General features: G+C 38.1%; 1 protein-coding gene across 14 annotated transcripts in view; it reads right to left on the reverse strand.

Moving 5' to 3' along the window:
• SYNE1 (spectrin repeat containing nuclear envelope protein 1) overlaps nucleotides 1–22,159 on the reverse strand; it is a 499,900-nt gene that overhangs the window by 66,841 nt on the left and 410,900 nt on the right. For all 14 annotated transcript variants that reach the window (XR_005214357.1, XM_037819664.1, XM_037819684.1 and 11 more), the window contains 6 exons: nucleotides 21,982–22,129; nucleotides 20,612–20,706; nucleotides 17,452–17,686; nucleotides 15,652–15,846; nucleotides 12,447–12,572; nucleotides 9,150–9,305 (listed from right to left, as the gene is read on the reverse strand). Coding sequence is in view for 13 of the 14 variants with exons in the window: in XM_037819664.1 (XP_037675592.1) it covers nucleotides 9,150–9,305; nucleotides 12,447–12,572; nucleotides 15,652–15,846; nucleotides 17,452–17,686; nucleotides 20,612–20,706; nucleotides 21,982–22,129 (955 nt within the window). In the remaining variant the exon portion in view is untranslated. The remainder of the gene's footprint in view (nucleotides 1–9,149; nucleotides 9,306–12,446; nucleotides 12,573–15,651; nucleotides 15,847–17,451; nucleotides 17,687–20,611; nucleotides 20,707–21,981; nucleotides 22,130–22,159) is intronic.

The following is a 22,159-nucleotide window of genomic DNA, read 5'->3' on the forward strand; positions in this document are numbered from 1 at the left end:
GGTGACAGTGTGATTGTGAAGACCTTGTGGATCACACCCCCTTTATCTAGTGTACAGATGAGTAGAAAAATGGGGATAAAAACTAAAGGACAAATGGGGTGGGATGGGGGGATGATTTGGGTGTTCTTTTTTCACTTTTATTTTTTATTCTTATTCTGGTTCTTTCTGATGTAAGGAAAATGTTCAGAGATAGATTGTGGTGATGAACACGTAACTATGTTATCATACTGTGGACAGTGGATTGTATACCATGGATGATTGTATGGTGTGTGAATGTATTTCAATAAAACTGAATTTAATTATATATATATATATATATATATATATATATATATATATATATCCTTTGCCCATTTTCAAATTGGGTTATTTGTCTTATTATTGAGTTGTAGGAGTTCTTTACACATTATAGATACAGTGGGCTTGTTTTCTTTTCTCTAGGTCTAAAGTGAACCTTTCTAGAATTCTAAAATTCTCCTGCTGCACAATATTCTTGCTTTTGCAGTGCTGGTGGATATACTGAGGAATAATTCTAGTTGAGCTGACATACATGTTTCCAAAATATGAAGTGATTTGAAGGACAAGAAGAAGGTCCCTGTCATAGATGTTCTTCCTACATAGTCATGCTGATAATGCTAGACAGTCCACTATTCAGTCAATTGCATTAGATACTACCCTCTTCTTATCTTTTTCCAACATTCATTATGAAAATTTTCAAAACTACAAAAAAGTTGAAAGAATTGTACAGTTAACACCCTTATATGCACTTCCTAGACTCTATAATTGGTAACATTTTGCTAGTGTTTGCTTTTAAATATATATATATATATATCCTTTTATTCATCAATCCATCTTGCTTTTTGATGCACTTCAAACCAACTTCTTATATATATATATATATCTTAATTTTTTTATTCGGCTTTGAACCACTGTCTAGTGTCCTTTCTTTTCAGTCTGAAGAACTCCTGTTAGCATTGCCTGTATGGCAGGTCTAGTGGTGATGAACTCCCTCAGCTTTTGTTTATCTGAGAATGTCTTAATCTCTCCCTCATTTTGGAAAGGAAGTCTCGCCAGATTTAAAATTCTTGGCTGGCAGTTGCTTTTTTCACCACTTTAAGTATTTCAACACACTGCCTTCTTGCTTCCATTGTTTCTGATGAGAAATCAGCACTCAATCTAATTGGGCATCCACCATACGTGACATGTTGCTTTTCTCTTGCAGCCTTCAGAACTCTCTCTTTGACCTTTGCATTTGATAATGTAATCAATATATGTCAGTGTGTATTTCTCTTCATGTTTATGCTGTTTGGTGTTCTCTGAGCTTCCTGGATGTGCATATTCATGTCTTTTGCTAAGTTTGGGAAGTTCTCTGTCATTACTTTTTTTACTATTCTATCTGCCCCTTTCTCTCTTTCTTCTCCTTCTGGGACTCCCATAATGTGTATTTTAGTGTGCTCAATGGTGTCCCAGAGCTGTCTTAGGCTATTTTGGGTTTTAATATTTCTTTTTTCTTTCTGCTTCTCAGTCTGACTCATTTCAAGTGCCTTGTCTTCAAATTCACTGATTCTTTCTTCTGCCAGCTCCAATCTGCTCTTGAAACCCTCCTGGGCATTTTTCATTTCAGTTATTGTGGTCTTCAACTCAAGTAGTTCTGTTTGGTTACTTTAAAAATTTTCTATCTGTTTACTTAGACTCTCACATTGCTTATGCATTGTTTCTCTGATATCGTTTAGTTCTTTCTCTGTACTTTCCTTCATCTCCTTGAGCATTTTTAAGATCATTTTTTAAAAGACTTTGTTTGGTATGTCCACATTCTCATCTTCTTCATTGTTGTTTTCTGTATTTTTATCCTCTTCCAGGATGGGCCATCATTTCTTATTTCTTTGTTTGTCCTGTGCTTTTTTGTTGCACGCTGAACATTTTAATATTTTAAAATGTTAACCCTGGGATTTACTCCCTGGGATCTCCTTTTCTTGGCTTTGTAACCAGTTGGTGATAAGGTAAAGATTTTCTTGAGCTTCAGCCTTCCTATCAGGAAGGTCTGCCCAAGGTGAATGCAGTGCAATGTGCAGGGTTTTCCCTGTCTTTCTGGGCCTCGGTCTTGTCCTGGGCTTTTGCTTGTTAGTTGTTTTGGAGTTTCCCTGTTTATAGGAGTTTGGTTGTCCCCTCTGTTTCCCAGAAGACAGATCTCTGTCTCCCATGTATTTGATGCTAGTAGGCCTTTGTCTCAGAGTGTCCACCTCTATAGATTTTTACACTCTTTTCATTGTTTCACTCTGCTTTTATTGAAGGACAAATTCTGGGAGGAAGGTCACTTGGAAATGACTTTCTCAAGTCACTCTTTCCCAGACAAAACAGGGCCAGGGACCCACAAAGGGGGCACAGACCAGCTCCAAAGTGCTCTGGGGATGGGATCAAAAGCCTCTCTGAGGCTTTTCCTGGCCTGCCTGACAAATGCAGCTGTGCCAGTTTGAATATATTGTATCCCCCAAATGCCATTATCTTTGATGTAATCTTGTGTGGGCAGACGTTATCAGTGTTAATCAGATTAGAATTCTTTGAGTGTGTCCATGGAATGTGCCCCACCCAACTGTGGGTGATGACTCTAATTGGATAATTTCCATGGAGTGTTGGCCCACCCACTGTGTGGGCCTTGATCCATGGAGCCATATAAATGAGCTGACAGGCAGAGGGAACTCAGTGCAGCTGTGAGTGATGTTTTGCAGAGGAGCTATAGTCAAGAGGGACACTTTGAAGAAAGCACAGGAGCTGCAGATGAGAGAAAGTTTGAAGATGGCCGTAGAAAGCAGACTCCTGCTCTGGAGAAGCTGTGAGAGGACAAATATTCCAAGTGCAACTGAGAGTGACATTTTTGAGGAACTGCAGCCTAGAGAGGAACATCCATGGGAAAAAGCCATTTTGAAACCAGAACTTGGAGCAGACGCCAGCCACGTGCCTTTCCAGCTAACAGAGGTTTTCCGGACACCGTTGGCCATCCTCCAGTGAAGGTACCCGATTGTTGATGTTTTACCTTGGACACTTTATGGCCTTAAGACTGTAACTGTGTAACCAAATAAACCCCTTTTATAAAAGCCAATCCATCTCTGGTATTTTGCATTCTGGCAGCATTAGCAAACTAGAACAGCAGCCCTTGAGCTAACCATCCCCTGCAGCCCCAAGGAGGCACTGCAGTCTTTAAATCTCCACCCCCTCTGCCCCTGTCCTGGAGGTTGAAATGATGGCTGCCATCACCTTTGTCCAGGGCAGGTTGAAACAGTGGTTGCCGTCAGCACCAGGACCCAAATTCACTAATCAAAAGCCGTGATCTGAGATCAGCTGTACCCACCCCCATTCTTAGGGAAGAGGATTTTTATGTCCTTTTCTGTCACCAGTGAGCTAGCCAAGGACTGGCGCCCACAGTGGCTGCTGTGAGAGTTGGGGATGGGTGCTGGTAGCTGCCATGCAGAGAACAATACACAGGTCTTTACCGTAATTTATCTGCCTCTTCCTCCCACTCTTCCTGGATGCTTCAGTGTTCTTCTGGCTTCTGGAGTTTCAAACTAATTGCATCAGACAGTTCCTGCCTGTTGATAATTGTTTTGGTGGGAAGACTGAGTCCTGGAGCTCCCTATTTCATCACCTTCTCAAGAAGTCCCCCAATTTCCTTTTTTAAATGAAAATTAAAATATTTCTAAGTTGCTCAACACTTACTAGTTAGTAATTCTGCCCTACGTCGACTCTGTTCATGATTAGGTGGATAATATCCCTGGTCCCACAGTGGTCAATGTCTGTGATTCTACATCTAAACAATAGCTGAGGATTAGACTATAAGACCAGGACACCTACACTGGCATCAGTCTTAGGGACAATGAGCTGCCTAGACAGTGTGCAATTTACAGTTCTTTATAATCTACCAGTTTTTGAAATGCCATCATTAGAAATTCATTCTTTGGAACTAATTATGATCTTCTTTTAAAACACAGATTTCTCTGGTTTGGGTGACAGCAAATGAATTCATTAAGCATTTCCCTGTTGGTATAATTCAGTTAATCATTTAGCTTTCTTTCAGTCAGACTAACAGCACAGTGAGAGGGCAAAGAATTTACTTAGGGTGGGTACTGATAAGTGTGGAAGAGACTAAGGAAACACAGGTTAAGCAGTATTGGAGACAAATTTCACCCACTTGAAGCTGTACCTGGAACAGTGCTGAAGATACTTGCACAAGTCTCCTAATACCCCCTTTTCACTGTAATTCTGAGAACAGAGCATGTCCTGACATTCTGCTAGAACTCTGAGATTTCGAATTCACTGGGGGGTATGATGTTTTCCCTTTAATTCACAGAGCATCAGAGTCAGGAGTCAGACTGATGGCTACAATTCTGGCTTGACTGATGCCCAATTCTGGCTTGACTGAAACTCTACATGAATAATTGGGAACACCCAAGGAAATGTTAGAAAGCCCTGCATTTCAGGAAGAAGAACTGGTCTTGTTGGGAGCAGCAGCTCTTCTCTCACTTTTCCCCAGATTAGTGCCTGCCTATGGCCATGAGCTAAGGATGGAGTCTTGGGCTTTCCTCGACAATGTCTAAAGGGAAGATGACCACTTATATAGGAAAATCTTATCCATTACTTCAAGAGACAGGTACTAGCATCTCCATTCCACACTCATGGCAAGTGAAGGCTCAGTAAGTTTGAGGCATTTGTTTATAGTCAGTATGAGACAGGACCAGCATCACTTGAGTCTTTGATGGAGGCTGCAATGCAGCATTATGATCAAATATCCAAGGCAGCTGAGATTCAAAAACAGGCTCCATCTGTATTAGTGGTATGATCTGGGCAAGTTACTCATTTTCTCTTTGCTCCACTTTCTTCATTTGTAAATTGATCTTTTGTCTGTTTCAGAATCTATTAAAAATATGTTTATTGTTTTAGTAAACCAGTGTCTTCTATCTGCCAAGCACTGTCCTTTGTTTGCCAGAATTTAGTAGATTGAATAGAGTATGTAAACAAGAAACTAATTTAAGAAAGTGACTGGTATGTACTAAAGTCTTAACAAAAGCTGTTCATTGCCACTCCTACTGCTCCTACCAGTATAACTCATACTACTGGTAGTACTGATGATACTACTATCACTCCTCCTTATCCTACCACTATCACTGCTACTACTACTGTTATTCCTCCTCCTTCTACTTCTACTGCTACTACTACTATTACCCTTACTATTACTACTGCTACTACTACTCCTACTAAACTGTTACCCCTGCTCCTACCACTGTTACTGCTACTACTACTATCACTACAACTTCTCCTTCTCCTCCTCCTGGTACTATTACTACTGCTACCACTACTCCTCCTACTAGTTCTGTTACTACTATTGCTGCTGCTCCTGCTGCTGCTACTACTGCTACTACTACTACTACCACCACTGTTACTGCTTCTACTACTATTGCTATTACTCCAACTCCTCCTCTTACTGCTGCTGCTGCTACTACTGCTACTACTACTACTATCTCTCTTTCTCTTCCTACTGCTGCTATTACTACTACTACCACTACTTGCTCCCTTCTTCCTCCTCCTCCTCCTGCTACTATTATGATTACTACTGCTACTACTACTATTACTATTATTCCTCCTACACCTACAAATTACTCTTGTTTCTTCTACTGTATTGTTGCTGCTACTAATACTACCATTATTACTCCTGTTCCTCCTGCTACTTCTACTAGTATCACTCCTCCCCCTACTGCTACTAATACTGCTACTGCTCCTACCACTATTATAAGATTACAGGTCATTATTTAAGTTTTTAACTTGTTTTCTCCTTGACACTCATGTATCCAATATTGCCACTAAATAGACTGAAAAGATATTTACATGATTATAGGACATCATTTGAATTTTTAAATTCCTTTCTCTGTGGCATTCACATATTCTATGTCTCCACTAAGCAGCTTGAATAGATGTCCCTAGTATTTATCACACACCATGAAGTTAGTGCTTCCATTCATTTGCTGTGGAGCTATAGCTAAAAGAAGAGGCAGGAAGCACTGGGTGCAAACTGCAAGCCAAAGCTTTCAAAGAGATGCAATTTCATAATGAGGACCCGTCTTCCTTTGGTTGGTAAAGCTAACATTTAGGCTGTATGATAAATGACTGTCACCATCCCTGCCTGTGTGTTCAGTTGAAACCCCAAACTATTTATCCACTGAGCCCATATTTATGGTTCCTTAAGGGTTCAAACCTGTGGCACCACCAACAGCTGACAAGTACCAGCTAAAATCTACAGAGTCTTTGTCTGTTGATCAGGAAATACATCCTTTTCTACTTCAAATATTTTCACCATAACAATTTGAAAAAACACCGAGCAATTACAATGATGATATATTTATATCTCAAGCAGAAGTACACGCAGATCTGAAAACCAAAACAGGAATAAAAGCAAATATGAGACACTGCTGTACACAGGCACAACAAAGCGTTTGGGGAGATAATTTAAATAAGAGGAGACTTGTACATACGAACTCTGCTCGGCAATGTTTACTTACAGCATGCCTTCCTCGTTCCCATCTGCAGTCCCCAAGTCCTGACTTCCCATCCACTGATGCAGATCCAGTAAGAATGGATCACTCACGCCTTAACAGACGGACAAGGCCATTTTTAACTAAAGTTTTTGACTTTTGAAACGCCACATAGGCAGAAACCCACTTCCTTTTGTGGTTTCAAACTTGATAGAAGTTCACCGGAAACAACTAACTCAAGAGCTAGTAACTAATCTATAGTCATCCTGGCACCTTAACTTGAATACCCATGACTAATTCTCACTGGTTTAAATAAAAAAAAAAAATTTACATTGAAGCAATGTAAGATGAGGGTGCTTTAGCTTTATGCCTCAAGATCCTTGAAGATGCAAAGTTTCTAGAAACACCATACATTCAATCTACTTCCTCTTTTTTACTTAATTCTTCATCCATTCACAGGTGCAAGGTATCTCTTCACAGCATATCATGTGATTGATAGCAGCTTTCGAAATATATTTCCAAATGGACCATTGCCTAGACAGATCTAAGCGTGTTGAGCAATTTTATGACATATGAACTTTAATTTAACCAAGAATAACATTTCCATGGCATTTTTACATGATACTAGTTTTCTTCAAACCAAGGTGTTGGATGATGCTAATTTTATTACTCTCCAAAATAATCATAAATCTGGTTCTTTTACATATAGAAGAACATTAAGTGTAAAGTCATAAAACCAGTGCCCTAAAGTTTGTCCTAATTGTTAACAATGCAGAATGAAGACAGCTGTTCTAGGCACTGGAGATATAAAAACATGGTCTTTGCCCTCAAAGATATCTCTGAAGGCTATACAGGCATCAATTAGCTAGAGCAATGGTTTTGTCCTAATTCATTTCATTCTGTGCACTCAAAAGTGTTGAGACAGCAAGTCGTGCTAGCTAGGATTTTCTCAAAATTAAGCAAAACAAGTGAAGCTCAAAAAAAATGAACATTGCTTTGATAATTGACTGTAATTTGTACCCACCAGATATCTTTTGACATTAAAAATTCTGCAATAATTTATTGGATGGTAACATATTAATCTTTCAGGGAGGAATCAGAGAAGAATAAAAAGTGGTGACTAATATTATCAATTTCTCTGAAGAGCTCTGTGTACATCTCTCATTGCTATCACTGAGAAGACAGAGCTCTGTCAAAGATGGCTGAATTCGTTTTGGACACAAATCACCGACATGTGGATAAAAATCAACTCTTGCATTTCCACCCCTTAAAAGCATGTGTTTATAGGACACTGTTCTTATCTCTACCAAGTGTGTCCCAGAGTTTTCCTATGGACCATAGTCTGAGAAAATACTTGGGTTTAAATCTAAACATATAGAGAAATCTTCATAAGAACAAAGTTCTTGTTGGTGTCAAATGAATCAAGAGGCCATCAGCTAGTTTATTTAATATTTCCTGAAGCTTGAAAATAAGCATCCCTTAAGGCAGAGAAAGAGGGGAGGGTGGAAGAGAAAGGAGCTCCCTAGGGTAGCATAGCTGGTGTGCAAGTGGGTGGGCACAAAGAGGCCCCTTCTCAGCAGTCCCTTTCCTTCTTTCCAATCTCTGCTTTTCCACAGAAAGTTTCTCTCTCTGCTCCCCTTCTGTGACTTTACTCAGTCTGCTCCCTTCTTGTCCAGCCTGTCTGCTTGCTCCCTCCACGCCCATCTATCTCTTCCACTCCCCATTTCAGGACGCAATTCATGATTAATCCACTTCCAGAAGCACCTCCTTTATGGTCTGGAGTCCACAATGACCTTAGCTGGCTTACATCTTTACTATTTTTGAATGTTGCTTTAGCTCATTTATACTTGATTTTCTTCTTAACTGTAAAGGTTCTTCTTGACTGTTGTTATTGTAAAGTTGATGGCAGGGGCATCTTGTGAAATTAACAATAATTAATATGAGCCATTCATCACAGCTTATTAAGAGACAAGCACAGTACTTGGGGTTCAGGAAGGACCAAGGCAGATGTAGCCACTGCCTCCTGGAGTGATGCACATTCTTTACTGGAGAGTTTTAACCTCCTATTCCTCTTTGCATAGGATGTCTTCTTGCTGCCTTTCTACCAATCTCTGCCTGTCATTTCCAACTCAGAATCCCATCTGGGCTCTATTTTAAAGCAATAAACTTGAAAAAGGTACTTAATAAATGAATAACATGACTAAAAATGCCACACATCCATGAATTACTAAGGAACAGGTATGGAAAATCAGCAGCAACAATAAATGCACCATGTACAGAATCAGCTCCATGGTATTAGCTAAAATTGCAAATAAGCAATGGTTTTCACATTTAAATATGGAAGACACACACACAATATCCACCTTGCCAAAACCACACCTGGGAACCGGAGCACTGTCTCCTCTTAAAAAATATTACAACAGCCAGTGAAAGGGAGAGAAAGAGAATCCAGTTTTCATGCACCTAAAACATAGTGATAAGATACAGTTGTCTGAATCTGAAACATTCTTGTAAAAACCACAGTGTCCTTTCTCTGCGCAAACTATGAGCTCTGGGATGTCAAGTTATTGGACATTCCCAGTCATCTCCCAGTTTTCCATCATTTTGAGCTAATGCTGGTCCTTGTCCTACCTGGTGGCAAAGCTCTTCCCACTGCCTTTGCAGAAGCTCCGTGCGTTCATTAAGGATGGAGATGTCATCGGCACTGATAAAGGCAGAGAGGGTGTCCTTCAGCAGTGTCAGCTGCGTCAGGTCTTCTGTCCAGCTCCCAACTGCATTTTCTAATTCCTAGATTTAAAAAAAAATAATTTTTCAACACCCATGGGCATCTATGTATCTTCAACAACTTCTAAAGTGTCTTCAGAAACCCCTCTTGACACAATTTCCTTTCTATTACATTCTATTTGAGCATCCAAATTGGAATTGACTTTACTTGCTTCCTGCATAACTTGATAATCAAGTTCCTCTGATAAAATACCAGGTTGCTTTCTACCATCAAATTATCATTTCATTTATCTTTTTTGATGGCCTTTTCTAAGTTGAAGTTTTGACTTCATAAACTCCTAGCCCACCCTTTCTTTTTACCCCAAGTTGCCAATCATTCTAATGAAGTATTTTTAAAAACTGACTCCTAGATTAAACTTTCATCTTGATACACTATGAATTGTTACATTCTGTGATATATATTTATAATTTAATAGCTGAGAAGATCTGTTGCTATTTTAATTCAATTAAAAATAATGGATTGGATATGTTTTCTGCAGGAGCAGAGATTTCTTAAGGTTCCTGAAAAAAGTGATATACTCTGCCCTTTTTTGGGAATGATTTAAAAAAAGAATCCATGTAACAATATTTGAATGAGTTGACTTCATTTTTTGCAGTGCTTTGACAGATGACCAGTTTTGCAATTTGTATAACTTTTGCTCTCTGGCAGCTGTTGTGGTTTTTAGATTCCAGCTAATTTAGTACATGAATAGACTATTTTGCATAACTCTTTCCTTTCCTTTCTGTCTCCTCACATGAAGAACAAGTTTCCAAAGGCAAAGTCAATTAAAAGAACTATCTGAAGCTAACTTCCAAGGCAATTTAGGCAAACAAGGTCTTAGCTTGAATTTCCCAGGTAACTGCCTTGTTTTGCTTGCTAAGGGTGGTTTGAGGCACAGTAGCAGATAGCAACATAGACAGAAATGAATCTTTTAAATCCACATACTCAATAGCAGGGCGTGTTTGTGACTGTCACGCATTTTGGGAAATGAGCCTCTTGATATCAATATTTAGCTGAAAGACCAAGCTACCTAGGTGAATTAAATATGCAATATTTCTGTTTATATCCCTAGACATATTAAATTGCCATATGAATGCACAGATTTTCCTTCCTTACACCAATTTTTAGCCCCCAGCTCAAATATCTGATTTGGTGTCAGTTAAAAAAGAAAGAAAAACACCACCATCAGGAAGAACGTGTACTATACCCAGCCAAGTTATTAATTATGCATGAGAACAGAACAGAATAAAGGCATTAAAAAAAAAAAAAAAAAAAGAAAAGAAAAACACCACCACCAGAAACCAACTGTTTCAGACTTATAGTATATCTTTCCATCAGATGAGTCACTGTGGATTCAGACAGACCTGATATTTGCTAACTATGACAAGATATTAAACTTGTAGAAGCCCACTTCCTTATCTCTAAAAGGGAAATAATAGAATAATAGGATCTCCTAGTGAGCTTACACTTGTGCCAATTGAGTTGGCACAGGGACAGTGACTATACAAAAGAAGAGTCCACTAAATGCCCATTCCTTCCTATCAGAAGTTTCCTTCAGTAATTTTCTATAAATCTACAATTACAGGTGTAAAATAAACTCTTTCTAATCTTCTCATACATCTGAATGCACCACCTGAAGGTAATATTTCACTGATTTACAGTCCATGATGTAAAGTATTGTTTTCCTTAAACTTGCCTCTTTCAAGTTTCAAAACTTATCCTTGAAATTTGATATCAAAGGGAAAATTCTTCTATCCACACATTTCATGATATCTAGACTTCTTTAAAAATTAATCTTTCTCAAATGCTTACAAATTCTTAGCCAAAGTGAGACAGGGAATTTCTTCCTAAAATCCAAGTCATTTAAGTATATGTGGGGTTTTAAACAGAATTACTCTAGAGCAGTAATTTTGCAAATGACCCTAAGTACAAGGACATGTATAATTTGAAGAAAGCATATTTTTAAAGGCAATTTTGATATGATTCTGCACATGGAGCAGCTGAGAGCTGCTGCTTGGGTACATTACCTGGCTACCCTGGTAGAATGAAATGAATCCCACAAGCCACCAAATCACATTAGTCTCCCTGAACTCCTAATAATGCATGGAGTGTCTCTAGTGGCTACTAATTTGCCTCAGAGTGCAACCTGAGGTGTGGATCCTAATCTTTAAATCCTTAGGGTCCTGGATAACTAGGGATTGTGCATCTCCATGTGGTGACTGAGATCCACTACTTATATTTCCCTTTTTCTTTATAGAAAGTTCTGGAGGGCAGGGTGTGTTTCTCCTAGAGCTACTGTCTGCATAATTTCCAGTTAGCCAGACAGTTGACACAGGCTCTTCTGTGAACTGCACTCTTCTGCTAGAATGACTCTCCACTGTGGATTCTCTGCAAAGATTGCTTTTTGCTCTTGGTCCAATTTTAAAGTAAATTTTAATTTTCATTAACTTCCTCAAGGTAATTCATAAACTAGCCTATAATTTCATCAACTGCAATAAATCAATGACACAGATTTCACAGAAGAGGTGTCTGCCCTAATCTGATACACACCTAATGAACTTGCTTCTGCATGTGGACAGACACATGAGCTTGGCTTCATTACACTCCTGTTGGGGCTGAATCATGTTCTCCATAAAGACAGGTTCAAGTCCTAATCCTGAGTCCTGGGATGTGGACCCATTTGTAAATAGCACTTCTGAAGGTATTATTAGTTAAGGTGTGGACTCATTTGTGGATAGGATCTGAAAAGCTCATATTTAGATGAGGCCAACTTGAATCAGGGTGGAGCATATTCCATATGACTGAAGTCCTAATAAGCAAAAGAAATTTGGACTCAGTTGGTCAGTGGAAGCCAGAAGTCAGAAGAAGCCAGAGAATGAAGGAGATCCCCATGTGATGGAAGCAGAGCTGCAAGCCAAGAAACCCCAAGGATTACAGCAAACCAGCATCAGAATGCTGCAGGCTCCGGGAGAAAACATGGCCTGTTGGGACCGATATTGGATGCCTGCCCTCCAAAACTGTGAGACAATAAATTCCTGTTGTTCAAGCCACCCTATTCTGTGGCATTTATCAGGGCATTCTGGGCAAACTGAGACAACTTCCAAAGGTATGATTACAGCAGAGGCACATACCCAGGTGACGAGTAAATGCTCAATGCGCTTTACCTTGCACCGCATTTGCTCTGCATGAAGGTCTTCATGGTGATCTGGTAAAGGTTGGGAAAGCTTCTTTTTGAAAGTTCTTAGTTTCTCCAGAGAATCAGCTATTCCCTTCTCACATGCTTCCCAGTCCTGTAAGGGATAAAAAAAAAACAAAAACAAAAAAAAGCAACAGAATATGGAATCTCTTTCAGCATGAAAATAAGTATGGGAGAGAGAAGTGCGGGGAAATAGTAAAATAACTCTGACTCTAGCTCAATCTAGGAATAGGAAGAGCCACATAGATGTTCATTGTTACAGAACTACAAACACAAAATTACAAAAGGCATGACATTTGACTGGTTCTAGCTTCACAGTGTTGAAACATGTAACAAAGGGTTAAATACATGATACATAAAAACCCATACAAATCAATAAGTAGTAGAAAAGTGATAATGTACAGTTTAAGAAACAGCATGCCAAGTAGTGAACGTTTCTGGGAATATAGAAAGAAGTGGCTGAGCATGGCAGCACTGTGGAACATCATGCAGAACTGATAGATCTCTATATACTGACAAAAGAAACTGTCTAGAAGATATCGTGTGGTTATGTTTTGGAGGGTTATACACCAAACTGGTAACAATGGTTACCTCTGGAAAGAGAGTAGAATTTGGGAAGTGATACAGGGGCAATTTCATTATTTACTCTACATATTTCATTATTTCTTGATATTTTTAATCAAACATGTATTTCCCTTGTAATTAAAAAAATAATGCGAGGAAAGGATTAAAAGATCCATAATAGAGACTTGATTCTTTATAGCAGCCTATCTACAAATTAACTCACATCTGGTGTCACAGAGCCAATTCAAATTAAGTGACCATTTTCACATCTTTAATTACCGAGTTACAAAGAAGGAAAACTGAAATAATTTTTAATAGTTAACTAGGTGCCAAATCATGGTGCATTTTCCTTCCCAAATCTCTTTCCTTATCACCAGTCTTTCCTTTTTTGGATTCTTTCTATCTTTTCTACTGACTCATTTTAGCACACCAACCCACAGATGTTATTACCACAAATGTCTTCTGTAAGAATTGTTGACTAAAGTACTCCCTAATTCAAAATACCTTTTTGGTTTCTAACCAAATTGAGATTTTGGTTCAAGATTCTCATTTATTTTTAAAATTCATTCAGGGAACAAACTAAATGCATAACCATGCTCCCTCTTCCATTTACCGGAGAGACTCTTTGTCTATCTGGGGCAGATTTGTTCCAGGTCGCTTTTATTAAAATATCTGTTTTCCCTAGGCAACATTTAAAAGTCCATCAATGCTAAACATAGCGAGGGTAGGGAAAAAAATCTTCTTTCTGCTGAAATTAAACAGTATTCTCAATTAAATCATCACACACTCTGAGATCTATCAATAGCCAGTCAATAAATATTCAATGACCTAAAAAGAAAAGGTCAGCTTTTAACTTCATAATAAAATTGAGAGGATAGTAGATGAACACACAGGGCATCAAATCAACATAACTTTTTTTTTTTTTTTTTTGGCCAAACATTAAGAGCTAAATATAAACATAATAGCTGTGGCAAAAAGATACACTAAAACGGGACAGAACAATTATTAAAATTTAGCTTGATAAATTCCTTCTTAGGCAAATATGTCTTGGTGTATGATTCAAACAAATAAACTTTAACAAGAGAAGAATAGGGATTTCCCTTTCCAAGGATGACTTAGATTCTGAAGCTATAACCAAGTCTTTTCACTGCAGCAATTATAAAGAAATAATTTAATGCCATGAATACAAACAGCTATCAAAGTGGATATTTAACACACCAGCAAAGTCTGACAAGAAAAGCAAATGCAGTGACTCAACTACCATGCCTTGTTAAGTTTTGGGAATATGTCCAAAAACCACACACAAATAAAGAAAAAATTATGACTAACATTCTCTACAGAGCCAGTTACAATGTTTTAATCCTTTCCTGATAGCAAAAAAGAAGGGAAAAAAACAGGTATATTGTATTACTGATAAATTGTGCTGTTGTGCAAATACTATATCTCTACAGAAGATCAGTAGCATTTTTGATTGATTGTTTCCTACACAGAAGGTAATATATTATTCAATAAAATTCAGTAGGATAAACTCAATGGGAATGCATACTTTAAGCATTTTTTTTAAAAAAAAAGCAAAATGTGTTCCATTAAGTTTAATTATTGCCTGCAATCCAAAATAGTGACAAGCCAAATTTAATAGATAATCTCATTAAAGTGTTGGTGATTTCAGCATATCTAAAATTTTGGTATTTAGCTTTGTTTACTTTGAAAACATGGTAACATAGGATTGACAATGATGACTACTGCCATTTATTGAGTGCTCAATACGTGCCAGGTACAGGACCACATGATTTCATTAAATCCTCCACTGGCCACAAGATGATTTTATAGATGAAGAAACTGAGGCTTAAATAGGTTGAGTTAATAGGGTTACTTGGCTTGCTATGGCTTTAAATTGTTTATCTGAGCTTAGAGCCCATATCTTTTATTAGCTGTTGATTTAATTATGCATTTAATTATAATATCTGGAATTAGAAACTAAAGAAGAGAAGCTTATTGTTGGGGGTCTGAATAAGTTAACATTTCCCCAAACTTACTGTGTGATCAATAGGCAATCTTTATCCAACTAAAGGCTAAGTCCACTTCCTGGAGATTTTATCTCATAGCAATTTGTTTGGATAAGCTAAGATCAAACAGAGAGTATCCTCTTGCATAGGTTTTTTATTTTCCCCTGCTATAAAATGAGAGATATCAATCTTGAAAACCACTTTAGAGTCTTAGATTAGGGAGTGGAATCTACTCTTTGAATTCCTGTCTGGATTTATAAAGTCTTCACATGGCTCAGGGCTTAGTCCTGGTCATTAATCAGAATTCACAGTCTGGATGGTCTTCTTTAGACATAAAACTACTTTGTAGGGAGATTTTTCTGAAACACAACAACACCAAAAATTGGGGAGCTCTTCTAGTTTATGGGGCAGATGGGACAAAGCCTTAAGACACAGAGGGACAAAATTCTGCAGGGCGTTACCTGATGATCTGTGCATGATTTGTTCAAAGAATGACTGAAAAGAAGTAGTAGGCACTTTGGAGTAAAAGGCATTTTAAATTATCTTCCAGAATGAAGGACAACGTGTCCGCCCAGGGCTACAGGAGGAGATGGTTGAACTTACTTTCAACAAGAAGGCCAGTTTTTTCTTCTGTTCCTCCAGATGCATGCTGGCTGCTTTCCATTTCTCTTGGATTTCAGTGAGCTCGGCCTGCAAGGCAGCCTCGGCACCACTATCTGCAGAAAGCAGGAGCTGCTTGCCTGCCTCCACGGTCAGAATGTAGCTTCCTTGTTGGCGCAGGAACACTTTTGCTTTGAACTGAAAGGAACCGTAGATTTTTTATGTTCTCATTTTCTTCACCTTTTCCCTATCATAATTATTTTTAAATGACTCTAAATTTTAGTACCTTGGGTATACCCTCTTTCATCCAACAAGCATTAACTGAGTAGGTACTTTGTGCATGAATGAACCAATGTATAAGTGGCTGAGAAACAACAGGGAGAGGCTCAGCTTCTGCCCCCAAGTTAAATACACTCATGATGCAGCATGATAACTGCTCTCTGATATTTTCTGCACAGGGGACACTAAGGGACACCTAAACCACCGTGGGGTGGACAGAGAGGCAGAGAAGGCTTCCTCACAGTGGGAAAGGCTGGATGAGTCTTGAAAAATAGATGAAGGCAACCAGATTGAGCAAGATGGGGACCAAGAGTCGGGAGGAGATGCATTCCACACAGAAATAAGGATGAGCAAATTCATGATGCCAAAGGGATACGATGAATTCTGGAAACTGGATGTAGTTTTCAATGACTGGAATACAGGATGCATGCACAAGAGTGCTAGAGGATGAAGCAAGACCACTTCTTGCACAGGAATTTATTTTTTATTGTAAAAGTGACTGAAATTCACAGAAGACTATTAAGCAGAAAAATGACAGGTCTGGATTGAAGTTTTAATAAAAGCAGTCAGATGCAGGGTAGAAAATGGAATGGAAGAAGGGCATATATTGGATATAGTAAGACAGGTTAGAAAATTATGTCTATCTAGGCAAGAAGTCACAAGTGCCTAACTTAAGGCAGTGGCAGTGAAGATGGAGACTTGGGGCAGAGTAAGAGAAAAAGGAGAGCAGAGCCTTAGAATGACTGAGTTCCTGGATTGGTAGACCAGACAGCTGGTGGTGATCTTTCTTTGGATTGAGGACATAAGAAATGGAGCCTGACTGGCAAGCAGTGGTACAGAGATCACAGGCTTAGTTCAGACCCACTGAGTATACTACATCTGCAATGCACATAAATCTAAAAGGCGGTTGAATATACAAGTTGAAAGCTCAGGAGAGGGATGTGACCACTAGATACTAACATGGCCCTTCTCTGCTGGTAGGGGTAATTGAAGCCATGTTTTTGGGTGAGATCTCCAATAGAAATGAGAAGGAGAAAGGAACCAGAAGGAAGGAGTCCATGAAGTACACTGGGAATGACTGATTAGAGTGCTGGGAGATTTCTCTCTAAGATGTTGGAGTCCAAATTCCCAGGTTGGTGAAAGTAAGAAGCTATACTGGGAATGAACAGAGAGATCAAATAGAACTGAGCCCTCTGTATTTTCTGGCATCTCCAGTTACACGTTTAACTTGCTCAGGAGTAAAACACATATAATCAATGCACAGTTTTCCTTTCTTTGCCACTGGTTTCCATCTGTGCAGGGCCACCATGAGCTGGTGTGAGGCTGAGAGGCTGGGGCTTAATCTAATTTCTGCAGTCAAGGTAGGCTTAGCGTTGTGATCATTTCGTATCTTTCTATCAATATTGGAGAGCTATGTTTGTCCTAACTCCAATGCCACTCCAGACTCATGAGAACCGAGGCCAGGGTAAAAGGGTGCCTTGGAAATGCAGAAGTGGTTGAAAACCAGTGCATTTTGCACCTCACCTGCACTTCATCAAAGAGGGTCCTCGCTTGTTGCAGTGGTATGGGGACGCTTCCGAGACCACACACGGGCAGATAGGACACTTCGACCAACCACTTCCGAAGCTTCTCTGCCATCTCCCTGTAGCGCTGCCACTGACGAATCTGGCTGTCGATGATCCCTCTCCTCTGCTGGGCCCTGCGGATCACTCCCTGCCACTGATTGCTGAGAAGGGTCAGCTTCAGGTTGAACTCATCCCTGTTGAAGAAATAATTACATGGCGGAAACCACTGTTAGCTTGAATGCAGTACAGAATCAGCCAATGTGTACATACATGGTGACCTCCCACTCTGAAAAGTGATCCAGGGCAGCACAAAATATCATGCTGTGATCTGACATCAGGACCATGGCATATAATTTTTAAAAGTAACAACAGCTCAACTACTGGTGTTTGCAAACAGCAAGTGTTTTCGCCTATTAACCCAGGTTGAAGGCATATCTACAAGGTCGTTGTCATTCACTCTCTCCCTGAGGACATGCGAGGGGACAGGAGTGGAGCTCAGCAGAGAAAGGGGAGCAAGTAGAAAAATGGGGAGAAAAGTTGAAGTTTACCCTTTGTCTTCAGCTAAAACCATAAGTCACTTCAGATAGATAAAACTGGGTTATTTTAGCTGGAATCATAAACCACTTAAATAAAATTCTGTAATTTAGAAATATTTTTAAAAATTGTGCTCCATAAACTCTCACAGTGCCCCCTCACAATAAACAGCCCTGATCTTTAGCAAATTCTGCATTTTAGGCCCCCTTCTCTTTGTTCTTTAAAAAAAAATAAAAAATATCTAATCATCTTATAAAGGTCCTTCATATGTTGAGAGAGATTCGATTTTATGTAAGCTTTCTCTATTATAAGCTAAAAAATCTCAGATCTTTTCATTTTTTCTTCCTACCTCTGTGTTTCCCACTTTCAAAAATCATTGGCAATTCTTTATTGAGTTGTATATCACATTAAAGTTGTAACTTGAGAAGTGACTGGAGAAGGTTTGGCCAGCATCAGAGAGATTGAATTTCTCTTGGATGATAGTGTTTTTCACATAGCTGAGAACTAAAATGTAACATTGCTTGTTTTCTTGTCATATTAGTATTGCTTTCTTCCCTGGATATATTATCCTTCTCTTTTGAGAGTGGCTTTACATCTGATTTAGCTTTACTACTCTGGATTCCTATAGTCTTGCTACCTCCTATTACCTAGGATCACTGTTAACTTTGACTTTGTAGCCAAATGTGTTATTATTCCTCAAAACATATTTAATGTTTCAACTCGAAAAACAAGGTGAATACATAGTCAAAGTCGATGAAAGCAGTATTAAACGCAAAAGGTACTCAATAAAGCCTCAGCAAAATTTTCCTATGCTCTCTCATTTCTAACATAGAGCTGTAGATTCTTATGCTCTCTCATTTTGAATATAGATCCATAGAATAACTACTTAGTTTTGATGGTGCTTCTGTTTTTGAAAGAAAATTCTACTAATGATGGTCAATTGCAATAGAATCCAGTTGCATGGTACTTCCCTAAAAGTTACAAGCATCTGTCAACTCTGAAATTACACAAGTCCAGGACGTGAAAATGTTCTGGAACATGGGAATGGCCCTGCCTGCCGCCTTCCCTATCTGGTAATGACCTCGGAGCCTCTTCTGTCCTGAGCTACCTGCCAGCAGGAGGAACTGCTTAAAACAGATTATTCCCAGTTCTAAACTTGAAGCTCTAAAACCAGAACTTGTAAATTAACTTTTAGAACATAGTACATTTGTAATTTGGGGCCTTCCTATTGATAACATGTTCTAATCCAAAATTTTTTTACTTGCAGTTTTCAAAATTCTTTATCCTCAGGTCCTATCCTCCCATTTTCTTTGTTTGGCGTTTTTTTCTAAAACATGAACATTTGAAACTTAATAGATGCTGGCTTGTGCATGAATTTTAAATTTTATTTTACTTAACGGCTCAAACACTTACAATATTGTTATAGAGTTGGCTAAGAGAAAGTAAAGCAAAAGATAAAAGTTAATTGCATTTAAATTTATTTTATTTTGAAGGCCTTAAATTCTCAGGAAAGCTCACATTTAAGTTTGGCTTTCTCAGAATAGGATAAATATGTTATCACATTTTATTGTTCCAACCTTAACCATGAACATCTTTTGTGTACTTCCAAAGAAATATCCAGCTAAAACAGAAATTGCTTCCAAAACATTTAAAAATAACCTTTTAATAGAAATCATGATTTATTTTCTACTTTTTTTGACAAAATACTAAGTTAATTTTAATCACAACTACTGGTCCTAAACATGGAAAAGATATTACATATGTAATAAAATAAACCAGGTTTATACTCCAAATAACACCACAGAAATCAGATGAGACAGTGTAAGTAATGTTTCTAGGAAACATAAAAATAATACATAATCGTTAATTCACACACAATAAATCTGAACCTGAAGAGGAGCTGTATTTTACCTCTCCAATTTTAATAAAGAGATAATTTGCTACGTAAATGGGAAGGAAGCAGGATTTCAGGTTGATTGTGATCTGACTTAAGGTTTAACACTCTTTCCCAGCATGGAAGACTTAGAATGGGACTGGAGCTGACTGGTATAATGCAGTACTCACCAACCAGACATAGGAGACCTCAGTCTGATTCAGCTGATACTTATTTACCTGCCTTTGGTCAGATCAGTTCACATTTCTGGAACTCAGATAAGAGTACTAATGGAAACATCCATAAGTAACCAAAACGGACTAGTGATCTCTAAGCTCCTTTTAGGAATAAAATTACTATGATTCTATGAGACTATAAGAACTATCTGTTTAGAAACCATTGAATACACCATTGATACAATTCACTCTGATTTATTCATTAAATTCAGTCCTCCACAGATGACTAGCAAAGGTTGGCTAGGTGATTTCCAATTACTCCATATCCTTTATATAACATAATGGCAGCTCTTTAAAAAAGATTCAATACTCAGTAATTTCAGTGATTTGGACAAGCCTTTCCTCCAATTACTGAGGCTCCACTATGGTACAATTGCCCTAGGAAGATTGGATATATGCCCTCTAATCTGATTATTAGAAAGAAAATGATCAATTTACTGGAAGCTTTCTTCATAACAAGATACCAAAGATCCTACCTGTCGTCAACTTGACCTTGTTCTAGAAGACGCTGTCCATCCATAATGATTGAGTGCAATATCTGCTGTCGACTGAACATTTCTGCTTGAAACAACTATTAATTTTTAAAAAAGAAGAACATGTTTTAGAGTTCCTAATTAGTGATGAGTTCCCTGATGACTTTCCAAATATTCTGGTTGTATTGAGGCTAAGAAAAAATCTCCACTCATTCAGAATATGTGTGAAATCCTTTAGTGCAGGAATAATTTAGTTTTAAAACATCAATTACTATATGCTTAAAGATAAAGTTTAGTTTTTGATTTACTAAAACTAAAGTTCTTGGTTATCTACCTAAGAGCAGAATTGCTGGTCATATGGTAACTCTATGTTTAACCTGATGAGGAACTACTAAACTGTTTTCCACAGTAGCTGCACCATTTTACATTCCCAACAGCAGTGTTTGTGGGTTCCAGTTTCTCCACATCCTCAACAACACTCATTGTTATCTGTTTTTTGTTGTTGTTGTTGTTTTGATTATAGCAATCTTAGTGAGTGTGAAGTGGTACCTCATTGAGGTTTTGATCCATTGTCTTTAATTCAACATCTGTCAACTCAATACTGAACATAAAAATACCTTACACCTTTCCAAATTCTCCACTTTAAAAATTTCAGCAAAATTCTTTTAAATTAGCTTTATTCTCTTGTAAGATCTGAATTAAGCTATTCTCTGCTCGTTGGTAAATCCCATCTCTTCATGTGAGCATATGTCATAAACACATGCAGCAACTTAGTTACACCAGGAAACAGTGAAATATGGACTAATAGTTGGCAAATTAATTAATTTACTTTTTTGTATATAGTTCTGTTTCATTATTTGAGAAATAATAATGTAATTGATAATAATAATTCATAATGTAATTTCATCAAGACATATACTTGGAGATATTCGGTAGCTTGATTTTCTGGTACAAAATGCATATACACTTTATGGAGAACACCTGCTTTTAATATACTAAAGACTTTTGATCAAAATATACTCTCTTAAGCAATATTAATGTAGTCTGCAACCAAATTTGAAAATTCCCTAACTTTCTGCTCTTCTTTCCCCCATCCCCTTTCCCCATTAAGCAGCCTTTGTCCACAGTTCTGACCTTACACGTTGGAGGGCACTAAGCCTGCTGCTGCATGTTTATAGCCAACTACAGAGCTGAACACTGGACCACATTTTTGCAATTAAGCCACAAAAACCTTAAATTTAAAAAAGAAGGCAAAAATGAAGCACAAATTTCCTCAGGAAAAGTATTTCAGTTTCTCTCTATGGAAATTTGCAGCATCTTCCAAAGGTCTGAAACTTTTTCTTTATTATCCAAAATTCTATTGGTAAACTTACTTCATGAGCTCTCTGCTGTTCCAAAAGATGCTGGTAATTGCCTGAAATCTCCACCGCTAACTTTTGCTCTGTTTGAAGCAGGAATTCCATCCATGTTTCACATTTTTCCAAGAAAGTCTGATGTTGTAACAAAAATGACTGCAACTTACTGACAGAAGAAAGGACAAGGAAAAATGTT

Source organism: Choloepus didactylus, chromosome 2, assembly GCF_015220235.1.
Source record: "Choloepus didactylus isolate mChoDid1 chromosome 2, mChoDid1.pri, whole genome shotgun sequence".
Lineage (NCBI taxonomy): Eukaryota > Metazoa > Chordata > Mammalia > Pilosa > Megalonychidae > Choloepus > Choloepus didactylus.